This window comes from Cherax quadricarinatus, chromosome 8 (genome assembly GCF_038502225.1).
Source record: "Cherax quadricarinatus isolate ZL_2023a chromosome 8, ASM3850222v1, whole genome shotgun sequence".
Taxonomy (NCBI): domain Eukaryota; kingdom Metazoa; phylum Arthropoda; class Malacostraca; order Decapoda; family Parastacidae; genus Cherax; species Cherax quadricarinatus.
In genome coordinates, this window is record NC_091299.1 from 6,305,776 (window position 1) to 6,325,552 (window position 19,777).

Below are 19,777 nucleotides of genomic sequence, written 5' to 3' on the forward strand. Positions count from 1 at the left end.
CTCCTCTTCTGATGCGCCTATAAATTCCCCTTTTCTCCCCTAATAGATGCTTTAGCCTCCTGTTAACCCATTTGGGATCGTTATTATTAGACCTAATTTCTCTCTGGGGAATGTATATACTCTGGGCATGGTGTACATTATTAAGAAAACAATCATAAAAGCAGATCCCTTCATATTCATAAGTATGATTATCGTCAATAAAATCATTAGCTAGATAACCCCAATCAAGATTAGACAGATGTTCCCTAAGTCCATTATAATCGGCAGAACGAAAATCGGGGATTTTTACTGTATTATCATTATTCTTGCATTCCCAATTAATGCTAAAGGTGATGGATTTGTGATCACTTGCGCCAAGCTCTTCAGTGATCTCCAGATTATTCACGAGTGTTTCCTTATTTGACAAGACTAGGTCTAGCAAATTATTACCCCTGGTAGGCTCAGTTACACTCTGTTTCAGAAAACAGTCCTGAACTGTTTCCATGAAGTCACTGGACTCTAGATTACCTGTCAAAGAATTCCAGTCAATTTGGCTAAAGTTAAAGTCCCCTACTATGACTATGTTACTGTGTCCAGAAGCCCTAACAATTTCGTCCCAAAGAAGTCTCCCTCTATCGTGATCCAAGCCTGGAGGTCGGTATATTACACCTAGAATTAGTTTTTCTTGACCCTCCACGAACTCTACCCAAACAGACTCTGTTACTGCTCCATCTATTTTTATACCTGTTTTAATGCAACAATTGATATTTTCTCGAACATACAATGCAACTCCTCCCCCCTTCCCATTACATCTATCCACATTGAACAACTTAAATCCCTTAATATTACACTCAGCAGTCATATCCCGACTCTTTAAATCATACCACGTTTCAGTTAATGCAATGATGAAGATTGAGACACTTATGCAGCATATGGGAATCTTTATTCAGGAAACGTTTCGCCACACAGTGGCTTCATCAGTCCAATACAAAGAGGAAGGCGTAAGGAGAGGAGGAGAATGAGGTAATCAGTCCCTCAACCTGGAGTCGATGTGTTCAGTCCATCAATCTTGTAGAATGTACAGCATAGGGCCGTAGACGTGGCTTATATACTGTAGTGAGTATATAAGCCACGTCTACGGCCCTATGCTGTACATTCTACAAGATTGATGGACTGAACACATCGACTCCAGGTTGAGGGACTGATTACCTCATTCTCCTCCTCTCCTTACGCCTTCCTCTTTGTATTGGACTGATGAAGCCACTGTGTGGCGAAACGTTTCCTGAATAAAGATTCCCATATGTTGCATAAGTGTCTCAATCTTCAACTTGTCGGTTTTTCAAACCATTCATCACAACTGTCTGACACTGCAGCATCATGGGATCTTGTTACAAAGAATTCTTCAACACTTGTCCAACCTTTGGACGAAGACTTACTTCGACTAGTGGATGGTACCACTATGACCTCACCTCCTCCTGCTTCGCCTCACCTCACTACAGTATATAAGCCACGTCTACGGCCCTATGCTGTACATTCTACAAGATTGATGGACTGAACACATCGACTTCAGGCTGAGGGACTGATTACCTCAAACTCCTCCTCTCCTTACGCCTTTCTACTTTGTATCGGACTGATGAAGCCACTGTGTGGCGAAACGTTTCCTGAATAAAGATTCCCATATGTTGCATAAGTGTCTCAATCTTCATATCACTAGTAATTCCATCATCAAGATCATTGATATATATTATAAACAACAACGGGCCCAAGACTGATCCCTGTGGAACGCCACTTGTTACTGATCCCCATTCGGATTTAACCCCATTTATGGACACTCTCTGCTTCCTGTCTGTGAGCCATGATTCGATCCACGAGAGCACCCTTCCCCCAATGCCATGAGCTGCTACTTTCTTCAACAGTCTTTGGTGCGGAACTCTATCAAATGCCTTACTAAAATCTAAGTAAATAATATCAAATTCTTTATCGTGGTCAACAGCCTCAAAAGCTTTACTGAAGAAAGTTAATAAATTAGTTAGACAAGACCGGCCTCTTGTGAATCCATGCTGAGTATCATTAATCAAGCTATGCTTATCGAGATGGCTTCTTATAATCTCAGCTATAATTGACTCTAGTAATTTGCCTACAATTGAGGTCAGGCTTATTGGGCGGTAATTTGACGGTAACGACTTGTCCCCTGTTTTAAAAATAGGAATTACATTAGCCATCTTCCACATATCAGACACTACACCTGTTTGAAGAGATAAATTAAAAATATTAGTTAATGGTTCACAGAGTTCCATTTTGCATTCCTTAAGAACCCTTGAAAAAACCTCATCAGGACCTGGTGACTTATTTTGCTTCAGTCGGTCTATCTGCTTCACAACCATTTCACTAGTGACTGTGATGTTACATAATTTATCTTCTTCGGGCCCACTATAAAAATTAATTACTGGAATATTATTAGTGTCTTCCTGTGTAAAAACCGAGAGAAAATTATTATTTAAAATCGAGCACATTTCATTCTCTTTGTCAGTAAGATGCCCATAGTTATTTTTAAGGGGACCTATCTTATCTCTGACTTTTGTTCTATATACCTGGAAAAAACTTTTTGGGTTAGTTTTAGAATCCCTATCAACTTTAATTTCATAGTCCCTTTTAGCTTTTCTTATCCCCTTTTTAATGTCCCTTTTGATGTCAATATACTGATTCATAAGATGACCCTCACCTCTTTCGATACGCCTATAAATTCCTTTCTTATGCCCTAGTAGATATTTCAGCCTATTATTCATCCATTTTGGGTCATTTCTATTTGATCTAATTTCTTTATAAGGGATAAACGTTCTTTGAGCAGCAAGTATGGTGTTCAGAAAGCTGTCATATTGATAGCTCTCTTCGTTACCCCAGTCAACAGATGATAAGCCCATTGTAATCTGCTAAGCGAAAATCTGGGACTGCTACTGAGTTACCCCTGCTATCATACTTCCATTCAATGCTAAATGTAATTGATTTGTGGTCGCTAGCACCCAGTTCCTCTGAAACTTCTAAATTATTAACAAGGGATTCATTGTTTGCCAGAACTAAGTCAAGCAGGTTATTACCCCTTGTAGGTTCTGTCACAAACTGCTTCAAAAAACAATCCTGAACTACTTCTAAGAAGTCGTATGATTCTAAATTCCCAGTCAAGAAGTTCCAATCAATATGACTAAAGTTAAAGTCTCCTAGAATTACTACATTATCGTGCCTTGTGGCCCTAACAATTTCCTCCCATAGTAGTCTCCCCTGGTCCCTATCTAAATTTGGGGGACGGTATATCACACCTAAAATTAATTTTTCATGCCCCTCTGAAAATTCTATCCAAACAGACTGTGTGTGTTACTTCAGACTTAATACCTGTTTTTATGCAATAGTTCAAGCGATCTCGGACATACAATGCCACCCCACCCCCCTTCCCGACACTTCTATCTACTTGGAACAATTTAAAACCCTGAATGTGACATTCTGCAGGCATGTCCCGACTTTTTGAATTAAACCACGTCTCAGTTATGGCAAATACATCAATGTTACCTGCACTAGCAACTAATCTCAACTCGTCCATCTTATTCCTAGCACTGCGACTATTTGTGTAATAAATATTTAAAGACCCTCCTCTCTCTTTACCCTTCCTGCTCCTTTCTGTTATTCCACTAAACCTATTACTGTCCTTGTCAATTAGTGCCACTAGCTTTCCAATATCCACCTCATTTTGCCTATTACTAGTTCTCCTAGTACTCATATTACTACCCTGCGACTTCACAGTTTTCCCGCCAAAACCCATACCACTAACTATTCCTAGTTTAAAGACCTAACAGCTCCCTCCACTGCGTTGGCCAGTGCTCCCACCCCACTCCTAGATAAGTGAACCCCATCCCTGGCATACAAGTCATTTCTGCCATAGAAGAGGTCCCAGTTGTCAATGAATGTTACCGCATTTTCCTTACAGTATTTGTCCAGCCAGCAATTGACACCAATTGCTCTGGACAACCATTCATTTCCAACTCCTCTCTTTGGCAAAATGCCACATATGACAGGTTTCACACCTTTCCTCCTAATTAGCTCTATAGCTGACCTATACCTGCTAATCAGGTCCTCACTCCTACGTCTGCCAACATCGTTGCCTCCAGCACTGAGACAGATAATAGGATTGCTCCCATTACCTCTCATGATGTCATCCAGACGGCTAACAATATCCTTCATCCCAGCCCCAGGAAAACACACTCTCTGCCTCCTACTCCTATCCTTCAAGCAGAATGCCCTATCCATGTACCTAACTTGGCTATCCCCAACAACAACAATGTTTTTACCTTCCTTGGCGTCGTCCTTCATGATGCTCCCAGTAGTCGACTCACATTCGTCAGGTAGCATTACACCACTTGTGGAATTTGTCAAGACGTTCTCGATGGTCTTCGTTGGGGTTTCTAGGGATGTCTCACTCACGTCTGCCAATGCTTCCTTGGTGCTCGTTGTGGCATTCCCAGTAGAACACTCACATTCGTCAGGTAGCATGGAGAATGGGTTGGAAGTTTCCACGGTAGTCTTCTGGTTTCTCGTTGTTTCTGCCTCTCCAACCGTTTTCTGTTTTCTTGATCCTCAGCTTGGTTCCATGTTGCCCGGCCACTGACCAAGCTCCCCTCTTAACCTGGGGACTCACAACAGGAGGATTACTACGAATCCTCTTGTTCTCCTCCGTTAATCGCCGTATCCCCAGCTTAGCAACTCTGAGCTCTTCTCTCAGCTGTTGGTAAAGTTGCTCAAGAGAGGCCATCCTGGTTCAGATTCAAAGAGAGCACACAAACAGGTCTTCACTTATGTACAGTTCATGTCCTGAACTGTACATAAGTGTCTTTTTCCACACAAAGATACAAGTGTTGCACACATGTCTTATTCATCTACTTGTCAGTTTTACAGATCAGTAATATAAAATACATTTGTTCTAGATGAAGTTATTAAAGAATCAGATTATCCCTAATTTAGACGAACTTTTTTGCCAGAAAACTAGGATGTTTTAAAAGTCAATGCAACCCGACTCTCCCCTCACACCTCCTTTTCACCTCCCTGCTGCTTACTGTTAATATATACTTGCTCATCCCTTTTCCCTTACCAAGTCTGTTTGATTTCATAAAGCCCAATGCAAGGGCAAAACATCAAAAAGCTCCCTGTTTGTTTCTCATTATTATAGAGTCAGTACCTGACATTACATACAGAGCTGAAGGATAACAACTTACCATCGCAGCCCCGCTGATTAGCAAAGAGATAACAGCCACCGGTCCTGGCTGTGGCGTTCTGGATTCTCTTATAAGCATCATTCGCATTCCCCATTATCTGCGTTGATCCAGACCCGTTGCAGATGATCTCCACACCATCCAGGGACATGGGCACGTGGGGGCTGCCGGAGAGGGGCATGTGTTAGTAAGTTTTGCCTGTTATCCTTACATGAGACCCGGCGAAATAATTTTATTTACAATTTTCATTGATACATTATTGCTGGATATCTTTGGCCCAACATGTGAACACTTCTAGCACTGGCACTGCATTTTTTTAATGCGATCTATTCACTGGTATGGTGCATTGATGCTGGAGTTAATGATTTACATCTGTACTAGTAATTAATAAAGAATACCGATACCTGATAGTGTGATCTTTTAGTCTCTAATATGGTTACTGCATAAGTAGCACCACAGCTTTATATGAGAATTTCTATAAGTTTAGTAACATTGTTATTTTAGGTAGTCCCCCATGGAGAAATAAGAACATGAGAAAGAAAGAACACAACAGGCCTACTGGCCTATGCGAGGCAGGTCCAATTCTCCCACCGGCTTAAGCCAGTGCCTTGACCTAGTGAGGTCAGACACGTCACTTAAGGCATCCGACCTAGTAGCACAAGCTAGTCAGGTCCAACTCACACCCACCCACACCCACTCATGTATTTTTCTAGCCTATTTTTAAAACTACACAGCGTCTTAGCTTCTATGACGGTACTCGGGAGTTTGTTCCACTCATCCACAACTCTATTACCAAACCAGTGCTTTCCTATATCCTTCCTGAATCTGAATTTTTCCAACTTAAAGCCACTGCTGTGAGTCCTGTCTATGTTAGATATTTTTAGCACGCTATTTACATCCCCTCTATTAATTCCTGTTTTCCATTTATACACCTCAATCATATCCCTCCTAATTCTGTGCGTTTCTAAAGAGTACAGATTCAGGGTCCTCGGTCTGTCCTCATAGGGAAGATTTCTGATAAATGGGATCAACTTCGTCATCCTCCTTTGTACGTTTTCCAGTGCATTTATATCCATTCTGTAATACGGTGACCAAAACTGTGCAGCATAATCTAAATGAGGCCTAACCAAAGATATATAGAGTTGAAGAACAACCTGAGGACTTCTATTACTTATACTTCTTGATATGAAGCCAAGGATTCTATTAGCTTTATTGCGAACACTTACGCACTGTTGTCTTGGTTTCAGATTACTGCTAACCAGAACTCCTAAATCCTTTTCGCAATCCGTAATATTAAGATCTACATTATTTAGTTTATATGTGGCATGGTTATTTTCCTGTCCAACATTTAGAACTTTGCATTTGTCTATATTAAACTGCATCTGCCACTTCTCCGACCACTGCATCAGTCTATTCAAATCATCCTGGAGTGCTCTAATGTCTTCAATGATATTAAAACAGGGAAATGTTTTTGGGTCTGCCAAAGCGACATGAGGCAATGGAAGCGAATTTCATTTATATTAAAAGACAAAAACACCAACCAAAAAAAAATACTCTTGGAAAATTTGACAGTCTTGTATGATAGTTGGGTCAGCAAGAGCTGTCACCCCTGGTGCTGCCTTGGAAGACAGTGCCTGTAAAGATATAGAAACGTAATACAGTGCACTAGATGGAGATAGTGGTGCTAGTACTGTAATAGCAGGAAATGACCTAGACATAAAAGCTCCAGAAATACAAAGTAGAGATACTGCTGGAGATGGGAAAAAAAGGATAATGCTTTGGGGGAGGATGTTGCTACACCACTGGTGGTGGTACAATATACTCAGATCACAATATAATCGAGATTCAGACATGTATGCGCGGAGCCCCAGACCGACAAAATGAGATTAGTCACGAGGGAGCCTTCACCAAATTCAACTTCAATAGCAAGAACATAAAGTGGGACCAAGTAAACCAAGTCCTAACCGATATAAGCTGGGAAGATATACTAAGCAACACAGACCCCAACTTATGCCTAGAACAGATTAACTCGGTGTCACTCGATGTATGCTCAAGGCTTATTCCTTTAAGAAGGAGGAGGAGTAGATGTAAAATAGAGACAGGCGCTCCCTTTACAGGCAACGAAAAAGAATAACAGAGCGGCTAAAAGAGGTCAATATATCCGAAATGCGTAGGGAGTCACTGGTCAGAGAAATAGCAAGAAAGAAACCCAAAGTATTTCTTTTCCTTATGCCAAATCAAAGTCGAGAACAACGTCCAGTAGTGGGTCCCTGCTTAAACAAGATGGTTCCTGTTAAATTAGACACATGTGCAACTCTTGGTATCTTTATTGAGGAAACGTTTCGCCACACAGTGGTTTCATCAGTCCATACATAGGAGAAACTTGAAGAACAGGAGGAGAATGAGGTAATCAGTCCCTCAACCTTGAGTCGATGTGGTCAGTCCATCAATCTTGAATAGAATACGGTATATGAGCGGAGAAGCAGCTTATAAACCGTATGGCAGGAGAGGTGCAGCAGTCGTAGGTGGTGTCACATTTGTTCAATGTGGAAGTAGGTCGTGCCCAAGGGTTAGGCAAGAGAAGAATTCCCAAGTATTAAGATCCCAAGAAGTTGCAGTGTCTGACAGGATTGTAGATGAATGGTTCAAAGAACCGACATGTTGTTAAATTAGACACATGTGCAACTCTTGGGTATCTTTATTGAGGAAACGTTTCGCCACACAGTGGCGATAGCCAGCAAGTGAGGTAGTGGAGGCAGGAACCATACATAGGCTTAAGACGAGGTATGGCAAAGCTCAGGAAGCAGAGAGAGAGAGGGCCTAGTAGCGATCAGTGAAGAGGCGGGGCCAGGAGCTGAGTCTCGACCCCTGCAACCACAATTAGGTGAGTACACACACACACACACACACACACACACACACACACACACACACATACCAGATTAAGTCATAATAAACGACTGTAAATGAATACAGAAAGATTTGAACCATGGCCCTAGTGGTAGCCGGTCCAGGGCTTTACCGCTGGGCTGTGTGGCATATCTGTTCTTCCCGACTCTCCCATCTGTGTGGTCTCTGTCTCAGTAGCTTCCCTTCCTTTCTTGTTCTGTCTCGGTCGAGGTATACCCAGCAATGTTTTTCTGTCATCTAACCATGGTTTCTGCTGCATGATCCTGTCTCGTACCATTTCTGTTTTGAGGATTGATTTGACGGGGTGACTTACTCACTTAAGGCCCTCCTAAGTCTGAAAATTTGTCAGCTTTGACACATATCCTTCCCTCCTCTATTGTCATAAGTCCTCCTTTCAGAGAGTGTATTTGTTTTCACATCAGGTTTACCTCTCGGGGTTCCAAAGTTCTTCACATATCTCGTAGCCAATGCAGGTATCCCAGGTGGCTATTACAGCATCCCCGAAGAGCACAGATCTCTGACCGGTGACAGTGCTGATGCAAGAGGGTAGAGGATGCTCCTCCACCTGGCGTATCTGTGGTATGGAGAGACAGATAGTGTTATGGTTGTAGATGGGTAATAAAATCCAGAGTAACAAACAACACTGTATTCTCTGAAGTTCTCAATCACAACACCACCAAACAAAAGAAAATCGACTTGCACAAAATAACAGGATTTAATTCTCTTTCAGTCCCAAGACCTTACAGCTAGCTATAACCAGGTCTCTGCTGGTTATTGCAGAGGAGTTTTCTAGCTATAACGTTTCGTGGGTTTAGGCTGTGTAGGCATTTTTTTTTTGTATTTTGTGCAATAACTGGAAAATGTATCATCTGGTCAGCTTTAAATATTTAGTGGTGATACTTTTTCCTCAAATGAAACGAGCTGTTGATGTCAGGTTGTGTTAAGTTATCATGTGTTAATTAAATAATAAAATTGGTGGCCGTAAAATAACTGAAGAATCTTTCTTTTTATCAGAAACAAGTTACAGTAGTTAGTTACTAGTTGTCAGAGGCACTTGTCGATAGACACTTGCTTGACTTTGGTTGATTATCCTGGGTTAAATCAGCTTAATGGTGCTTTATGTGCTTATAACATGTGTACCATCATGACTTTAAAATTTATATACAAACACTAACGTTACGTAAAACTTTCTTAAAAGCTGGTCAAGTCTTAATGGAAAGTTTGGCTTAATTTTTGCGTGTACAGGTTCCTACTTGCGTTACTTTGGAAAAAAATTAACAAAAAATAAATACTGTTTTTAAATTACATAATAGCGCATCACATGAGCAGCTTCAAGCTTAATGTACTTGAGTAATTTTGAATATTGATCTGCTTGATGCCTCCGACAGATTTTTTAATTACTTTTGGTTTGTGTATGACCCAGTTTACTAGTTTTATTGATGAATTTTAAATCTTAGTTTTCAAATGATGATTTACGAATGTCTCTTTTAATTACCTTCAGATCTACAACATTAATATTTAACTGTATTAGCAACTTATGCCGCACTCGGCACTATTATATTGGCGTGAGGGACAGAGGACTGTCTTGTGCAACAAGGGGATGTATTTCTCGGGTCGACCAGCAACCGAAATACATCAAGTTGATGTTAATATTCAGTTGAATTGCGGCCTCGAGTAACGTGAACTCGCTAGGTTACGTACCTAACACTGGATGAACTCACTAGGATACGTACCTAACACTGGATGAACTCGCTAGGCTACGTACCTAACACTGGATGAACTCGTTAGACTACATACCTAATACTATATGAACTCGCTAGAATACGTACCGAACACTGGATGAACTCTCTAGGCTACGTACCTAACACTGATGAACTCGCTAGGCTACGTATCTAACACTGGATGAACTCGTTAGACTACGTACCTAACACTGGATGAACTGGCTAGGCTACATGCCTAACACTGGATGAACTCGCTAGAATACGTACCTAACACTGGATGAACTCGTTAGACTACGTACCTAACACTGGATGAACTCGCTAGGCTACGTACCTAACACTGGATGAACTCGCTAGGTTACGTACCTAACACTGGATGAACTCGTTAGACTACGTACCTAACACTGGATGAACTCGCTAGAATACGTACCTAACACTGGATGAACTCGCTAGGCTACGTACCTAACACTGGATGAACTCGTTAGACCACGTACCTAACACTGGATGAACTCACTAGGCTACGTACCTAACACTGGATGAACTCGTTAGACTACGTACCTAACACTGGATGAACTCACTAGAATACGTACCTAACACTGGATAAACTCGCTAGAATACGTACCTAACACTGGATGAACTCGCTAGAATACGTACCTAACACTGGAACTCTCTGGGCTACGTACCTAACACTGGATGAACTCGCTAGGCTACGTACCTAACACTGGATGAACTCGCTAGGCTACGTACCTAACACTGAATGAACTCGCTAGGCTACGTACCTAACACTGGATGAAGTAAAATGAAAAAGTGAACAGGATAAAGACGACAGTAAAGAAAACATGACAAGCATTTTGACTCAATTTACGTAAATAACAGTTAATTCAGATGCGTCTTTGTTTTAGAAAAAAAAGAAAAAACTTCCAGATAAATGAACGAACGGTTATTTAGGTCCGTGTCAACAACAACACAATGTTAATGTAAATTATGTGATCAGGCATATGGACACTCTTGAACACTATGTGCTTAATTGTCCACTTATTGAGGAATACAGAGACAGACAGTATAATAACCTATGTGACATGTCAAGATATCTTATTAATGAAAATAAGATACCAGATATACTAAGCAAATTTCCTAAATTTGCTTGTAACAGATAAGTGAACTATAGATATGTAGATATAAATCCATATGTATTCCTGTTAACCCTTTGGGGCCTAGTTCCTAGGCCTTTTGTGTATCCACATGCTCTCGCGCTACCGTCCACAGGATGGATATGGGGTGCACAATAAACTAGCCACTTCGGTGGCAAAATCTAATCTACACTGGACGAACTCGTTAGGCTACGTACCTAACACTGGATGAACTCGCTAGACTACGTACCTAACACTGGATGAACTCGTTAGGCTACGTACCTAACACTGGATGAACTCGCTAGACTACGTACCTAACACTGGATGAACTTGCTAGGCTACATACCTAACACTGGATGAACTCGCGAGGCTACGTACCTAACACTGGATAAACTCGCGAGGCTACGTACCTAACACTGGATGAACTTGCTAGACTACGTACCTAACACTGGATGAACTCGCGAGGCTACGTACCTAACACTGGATGAACTCGCGAGACTACGTACCTAACACTGGATGAACTCGCTATGCTACGTACCTAACACTGAATGAACTCGTTAGACTACGTACCTAACACTGGATGAACTCGCTAGAATACGTACCTAACACTGGATGAACTCTCTAGGCTACGTACGTAACACTGGATGAACTCGCTAGAATACGTACCTAACACTGGATGAACTCTCTAGGCTACGTACCTAACACTGGATGAACTCGCTAGAATACGTACCTAACACTGGATGAACTCTAGGCTACGTACCTAACACTGGATGAACTCGCTAGAATACGTACCTAACACTGGATGAACTCGCTGGGCTACGTACCTAACACTGGATGAACTCGCTAGGCTACGTACCTAACACTGGATGAAGTAAAATGAAAAAGAAAAGTAAACAGGATAAAGACGACAGTAAAGAAAACATGACAAGCATTTTGACTCAATTTACGTAAATAACAGTTAATTCAGATGCGTCTTTGTTTTAGAAGAAAATAAAAAACTTCCAAATAAATGAACGAACGGTTATTTAGGTCCGTGTCAACAACACAATGTTAATAAAGGTCATATGACCGTGTCAACAACAGCACAATGTTAAAGGTCATACGACCGTGTCAACAACAACACAATATTAAAGGTCATATGACCGTGTCAACAACACAATATTAAAGGTCATATGACCTTGTCAACAACACAATATTAAAGGTCATACGACAGTGTCAACAACAACACAATATTAAAGGTCATATGACAGTGTCAACAACACAATGTTGAAGGTCATACGACCGTGGCAAAGGTCGGGGAAGTGGGGTAAATTACCCCAAATGAGGTAAAAATTAAATTCTCGAGGGTGATGAAAGCTCAATAAACATATAACTAAAACTGCACAAAATTTATTACTTAATAAGCGAAGCAAATTATGAAAGTTGTATTTTTTCAAACAAATAATTTTTAATCTAGTGGGTAATTTCACTGTACACAAATTTGTTTTGGGATAATACCCAAGAAAAAGTTCGCCGACCTTTGCCTGAGTCTTGGAGATCATGCAGCACCAAAGGGAAGGGGGTAATAAGGCTAGATTACAGACAGGGAAGGGTATATTTAATTCCCTGAAGCAAAGCCCCGTCACTGGCTTCATGGAACTTTAAGGGTAGGCTGCAAAAAAAATCTGACCGCTAACATCAATGTATCCTAAGCCACTGTAAACAAAGATTAAGGTTAATTCAAGCGTATATATATGAGTAGTACCGGAGGCGGCTCAGTGGCTTCCTTTTCCTGAGCGGCTTCTCCTGAAAAGGGCTGTGGCTGAGTGGCTTCCTTTTTCTGAGTGGCTCCTTTTCCTGAGTGGCTCCTTTTCACACCTATATGCTAATGACCTTGACCTCGCCCTCGAGACCACCTCACCCTCGAGGCCACCTCGCCCTCGAGACCACCTCACCCTCAACCCCCACCCGCGCCCCTGCGCCCCCCACCCCCCAGCGCCCCCCGCCCGTCGCGCCGACCCAGCCGCCCGCCCGCGCCCCTTCGCGCCCGCCCGTCGCACCCGCCCGCGCCTTCTGCTGCGCCTTCTGCAGCGTCGTCCGGATCACTACCTCACCCCGAATTTTTTTCAGATTTTTTTCGAATTTTTTTCGAATTTCATTTTCTTATAATCTCCATCTCCTCGGATCAAATTTTTGAGGTTCCCCCTCCCACTTTCACCCCCATCCCAATTTTTTTCGAATTTCATTTTCTTATGATCTCCTCGGATCAAGTTTTTTGGATTCCCCCCTCTGGGGTAAGCATTCAAAATGGACTCCCACTTTCACCCCCCATCCCAATTTTTTTCTCAATAATACAAAGACTCCATCTCCTTGGATCAAGTTTTTGGGTACCCCTCCTTCCACCCCCAAAATTTCTCCTCCATCTCCTCGAATCAAGTTTCTCTCGATATCAACAATACCAAGACTCCATCTCCTCGGATCAAGTTTTTAAGGTTCCCCCTCCCACTTTCACCCCCATCCCAAGTATTTCTCGATAATACAAAGACTCCATCTCCTTGGATCAAGTTTTTTCTCGATAATACAAAGACTCCATCTCCTCGGATCAAGTTTTTCTCGAAATCAAAGTCTCCATCTCCTTGGATCAAGCTTTTCTCGATAATACAAAGACTCCATCTCCTCGGATCAAGTTTTTGGATTCCCCCCTCTCAGGGTAAGCATTCAAATGAACTCCTCCTATGGGGTATGGTACTTTCTCTTACTACAGGTCTAAACAAGTGTGACGTCACCCCACCTGTGTTTACTTGGCGGTCAGTGACGTCACGTGATGACCTCACACATACAGGCTGAATCTTGTCGACTTCCCCCTATGTCAGTGACGTCACGTGATGACCGCACACACAGGCTGAATCTTGTCGAGCAGACATTAACTTAAAATGCAGGATAACACTATTTATTATACAACCAATGCATTTCATATACAACATAGGGAAAACATTTTCACTCTTAACCCAGGATAACCCAAATAATTTCACATTTTTTTCGTTAATACCCACAAAAATCCACAATTTCTTTACAAAATACAACACAAGTCTAGACATTTTTCTAGTTTTAACTATTTCATCAGAAAAAGTCACCACAACACTTATAACCACTTTTCGATTAATTCACTAGTCACAATTTTACATATTACGAAGTTAATACGCACACACACCTCACTTTACTTTGAACACCTTCAAAACACTCTCATAAATCATTTGAATACTCACAAAAATACCTTCGAACATTTCCAAACAACACTGAAACACTTCAAAAATATCATTTTGAGTATTCCCAAATACACCACTGAATACTACTAAAACACCACTGAATACAATCAAAACACCAACAAAATCACCATAAACTAAGATCAACATAACAGACTAACACCCATCTCAAATCCACTAAAATCACTGTAACCAAGATATTCACAAAATTCTATGACCACCTATCCCACACACACACACACACACACACACACACACACACACACACACACACACACACACACACCTCACTTTACTTTGAACACCTTCATAAGTACTCTCATAAATCATTTGAATACTCACAAAAATACCTTTGAACATTTCCGAACATCACTGAAACACTTCCAAAATATCATTTTGAATACTCCCAAATAAGATTTGACATCTCTAATTTATCTGCACTTACACATTTCATTAAATTACAACTCATCCCTCCAAACTCCTCCCTCAGGCTCCAGACTTCACAACATTACCACAAAAACTAACTCAATCACTTTACTTTGAACAGCACCAAAAAAACACCATCAATTACCTTTGAATACTCCAAAAACATCATTCGAACACCCCCAAATCACCTCTGAATACTCCCAGAACACCTTCATAAGTACTCTTGCACATCATTTGAACACATTCAAAAACACCTTTGAATAATCTCAAAACACCATTTGAATACTCCCAAATACACCACTGAATACTACTAAAACACCACTGAATACACTCAAAACACCACCAAAATCACCATAAACTAAGATCAACACCCACATCCCACAACACCCAAAACCCACAACACCCACATCCCACATCACCCACATCACCCACAACACTCACAACCCACATCACCCACACCCCACAATTTTTTTCTCGTTTTAACTAATTTCGTCAGAAAGTCACAACAACAACAACAACAACCCACAACATATAATCACTTTTTCGGTATCTCTAGTTCGACAACAACACCCACAACCACATCACTCACAACTCACAACCCACAACACCCACAACCCACAATTTTTTTCACGTTTTAACTAATTTCATCAGAAAAAGTCACATCAACAACCCACTTATAACATCTTTTTGGGTATCTCTAGTTCGACAACATTACCCACAACCCACAACACCCACAACCCACAATTTTTTCTCGTTTTAACTAATTTCATCAGAAAAAGTCACAACAACAACACACTTATAACGTCTTTTCGGTATCTCTAGTTCGACAACAACACCCACAACACCCACATCCCACAACACCCACATCCCACAATTTTTTCTCGTTTTAACTAATTTCATCAGAAAAAGTCACATCAACAACCCACAACTTATAACCACTTTTCAGCATCTCTAGTTCGACAACAACACCCACAACCCACAACACCCACATCCCACATGACCCACATCCCACATCACCCACACCCCCACAACAACTACCCACAACTTATAACCACTTTTTCGGTATCTCTAGTTCGACAACAACACCCACATCCCACAACCCCCACAACACCCACACCCCACAATTTTTTTTCTCGTTTTATCTAATTTCATCAGAAAGTCACAACAACCCACTTATAATCACTTTTTCAGCATCTCTAGTTCGACAACAACACCCACAACCCACAACACCCACAACGCCCTTACCCCACAACACCCCACAACCCACAATTTTTTCTTGTTTTAACTAATTTCATCAGAAAAAGTCACAACAACAACCCACTTATAACATCTTTTTCAGCACCTCTAGTTCGACAACAATACCCACAACCCTCATCACCTACCAATTTATTCACAATTTATTCGATACAAATTTTTCCCCCTTCTTTTTATTGAATCTTAAATGTAATACACATTCCTCTTTACATTACTAAAATTCTAATAAAATCCTCTCCATACCCATCTCCTTGTATCCACATAAATTGATATTATACTCACAACAACTAATCTCTACCCAACTATTGCGACATGTTTCAACACCCTCCATTCTTTTCCAATATATCATAACTTTTCAATTCTATAATTTATTTTTAAAATATTCACACATTACCTTTATTTTCAGTAAAATCTCCCCATATTTCATTAAATTTCTAATACAACCCTCCCCATACCCCTCTCCATCTCACCCGCATTTCTTCACATCCACTCACCCATCTCCCAACACACCTCTTCTGAACACACACAAAAATCACATTTCACATCCACAAATGCATCTCATCATCCATCTCAAATCCACTAAAATCACTGTAACCAAGATATTCACAAAACTCTATGACCACCTAACACACACACACACACACACACATACACACACACACACACACACACACACACACACACACACACACACACACACACACACACACACACACACACGCACACACGCGCACACACACACACCTCTCTTTACTTTGAACACCTTCAAAACACTCTCATACATCATTTGAGACCACCTTTTCTCAATATCTCTCATCCACAACCTTTATCATCTCACTACAGAACAACCCCAAGATTACTTCGAACACTCTCATAAATCATTTGAATACTCACATAAACACCTTTGAACATTTCCAAACAACACTGAAGCACTTCCAAAATATCATTTTGATTACTCCCAAATAAGATTTATCATCTCTTAATTTATCTACACTTACACATTTCATTAACTGAAATTACAACACATCCACCATACTACTCCCTCAGTCTCCAGACTTTACAACATTAACACAAAAACTAACTCAGACACTTATGACATGAGACATTTTACCAAAACTAACACAAACACATATCTGTTATATCTCCAATATCTAAGATCACCACAATCAAGACGTTTGCCAAATTCTATAACCCCACCACTAAGATCACACATTTTTTTTGTACACATTCTCTTAAAACATCATCATAACGAAGATCACTAAAACTATCTATACTTTTTTTTGTGCTAATGTTGTAAAGTCTGGAGAATGAGGGAGGAGTTTGGTGGATGAGATGTAATTTCGGTTAATGAAATGTGTAAGTGTGAATGAGAATGTAAATTGGTGGGTGAGTTAGAGAAGACAAAATGTTATGTGATCTTAGTAAAAGTATAGATAGTTTTAGTGATCTTCTTTATGATGATGTTTTAAGAGAATGTGTACAAAAAAAATGTGTGATCTTATGGTGGGGTTATAGAATTTGGCAAACGTCTTGATTGTGGTGATCTTAGATATTTGAGATATAACGGATATGTGTTTGTGTTAGTTTTGGTAAAATGTCTCATGTCATAAGTGTCTGAGTTAGTTTTTGTGTTAATGTTGTAAAGTCTGGAGACTGAGGGAGTAGTATGGTGGATGTGTTGTAATTTCAGTTAATGAAATGTGTAAGTGTAGATAAATTAGAGATGATAAATCTTATTTGGGAGTAATCAAAATGATATTTTGGAAGTGCTTCAGTGTTGTTTGGAAATGTTCAAAGGTGTTTATGTGAGTATTCAAATGATTTATGAGAGTGTTCGAAGTAATCTTGGGGTTGTTCTGTAGTGAGATGATAAAGGTTGTGGATGAGAGATATTGAGAAAAGGTGGTCTCAAATGATGTATGAGAGTGTTTTGAAGGTGTTCAAAGTAAAGTGAGGTGTGTGTGTGAGTGTGTGTGTGTGTGTGTGTGTGTGTGTGTGTGTGTGTGTGTGTGTGTGTGTGTGTGTGTGTGTGTGTGTGTGTGTGTGTGTGTGTGTGTTAGGTGGTCATAGAGTTTTGTGAATATCTTGGTTACAGTGATTTTAGTGGATTTGAGATGGGTGATGAGATGCATTTGTGGATGTGAAATGTGATTTTTGTGTGTGTTCAGAAGAGGTGTGTTGGGAGATGGGTGAGTGGATGTGAAGAAATGCGGGTGAGATGGAGGGGGGTATGGGGAGGGTTGTATTAGAAATTTAAAGAAATATGGGGAGATTTTACTGAAAATAAAGGTAATGTGTGAATATTTTTAAAAAAAAATTATAGAATTGAAAAGTTATGATATATTGGAAAAGAATGGAGGGTGTTGAAACATGTCGCAATAGTTGGGTAGTGAGATTACTTGTTGTGAGTATAATATCAATTTATGTGGATACAAGGAGATGGGTATGGAGAGGATTATATTAGAATTTTAGTAATGTAAAGAGGAATGTGTATTACATTTAAGATTCAATAAAAAGAAGGGGGAAAAATTTGTATCGAATAAATTGTGAATAAATTGGTAGGTGATGAGGGTTGTGGGTATTGATGTCGAACTAGAGGTGCTGAAAAAGATGTTATAAGTGGGTTGTTGTTGTGACTTTTCTGATGAAATTAGTTAAAACGAGAAAAAATTGTGGGTTGTGAGGTGTTGTGGGGTGTGGGTGTTGTGGGTTGTGGGTGTTGTTGTCGAACTAGAGATGCTGAAAAAGTGATTATAAGTGGGTTGTTGTGACTTTCTGATGAAATTAGATAAAACGAGAAAAAAAATTGTGGGGTGTGGGTGTTGTGGGGGTTGTGGGATGTGGGTGTTGTTGTCGAACTAGAGATACCGAAAAAGTGGTTATAAGTTGTGGGTAGTTGTTGTGGGGGTGTGGGTGATGTGGGATGTGGGTGTTGTGGGATGTGGGATGTGGGTGTTGTGGGATGTGTTGTGGGTTGTGGGTGTTGTTGTCGAACTAGAGATGCTGAAAAGTGGTTATAAGTTGTGGGTTGTTGATGTGACTTTTTCTGATGAAATTAGTTAAAACGAGAAAAAATTGTGGGATGTGGGTGTTGTGAGATGTGGGTGTTGTGGGTGTTGTTGTCGAACTAGAGATACCGAAAAGACGTTATAAGTGTGTTGTTGTTGTGACTTTTTCTGATGAAATTGGTTAAAACGAGAAAAAATTGTGGGTTGTGGGTGTTGTGGGTTGTGGGTAATGTTGTCGAACTAGAGATACCCAAAAAGATGTTATAAGTGGGTTGTTGATGTGACTTTTTCTAATGAAATTAGTTACAACGTGAAAAAAATTGTGGGTTGAGGGTGTTGTGGGTTGTGAGTTGTGAGTGATGTGGTTGTGGGTGTTGTTGTCGAACTAGAGATACCGAAAAAGTGATTATAAGTTGTGGGTTGTTGTTGTTGTGACTTTCTGATGAAATTAGTTAAAACGAGAAAAAAAAATTGTGGGGTGTGGGTGATGTGGGTTGTGGGTGTTGTGGGTGATGTGGGTTGTGGGTGATGTGGGATGTGGGTGTTGTGGGTTGTGGGTGTTGTGGGATGTGGGTGTTGATCTTAGTTTAGGGTGATTTTGGTGGTGTTTTGAGTGAATTCAGTGGTGTTTTAGTAGTATTCAGTGGTGTATTTGGGGGTACTCAAATGGTGTTTTGAGGTTATTCAAAGGTATTTTTGAAGGTGTTCAAATGATGTGCAAGAGTACTTATGAAGGTGTTCTGGGAGTATTCAGAGGTGATTTGGGGGTGTTTGAATGATGTTTTTGGAGTATTCAAAGGTAATTGATGGTGTTTTTTGGTGATGTTCAAAGTAAAGCCCTCCTGGCCCTATATC

At 40.5% G+C, this 19,777-nt stretch overlaps 1 protein-coding gene across 3 annotated transcripts in view; it reads right to left on the reverse strand.

Moving 5' to 3' along the window:
- Positions 1-19,777, reverse strand: part of LOC128685345 (glutamine-dependent NAD(+) synthetase) — a 95,416-nt gene that overhangs the window by 38,782 nt on the left and 36,857 nt on the right. For all 3 annotated transcript variants that reach the window (XM_070082811.1, XM_070082809.1, XM_070082810.1), the window contains exons 5-6: positions 8,573-8,718; positions 5,238-5,398 (exon numbers count right to left, since the gene is read on the reverse strand). In XM_070082811.1, the coding sequence (XP_069938912.1) occupies positions 5,238-5,398; positions 8,573-8,718 (307 nt within the window). The remainder of the gene's footprint in view (positions 1-5,237; positions 5,399-8,572; positions 8,719-19,777) is intronic.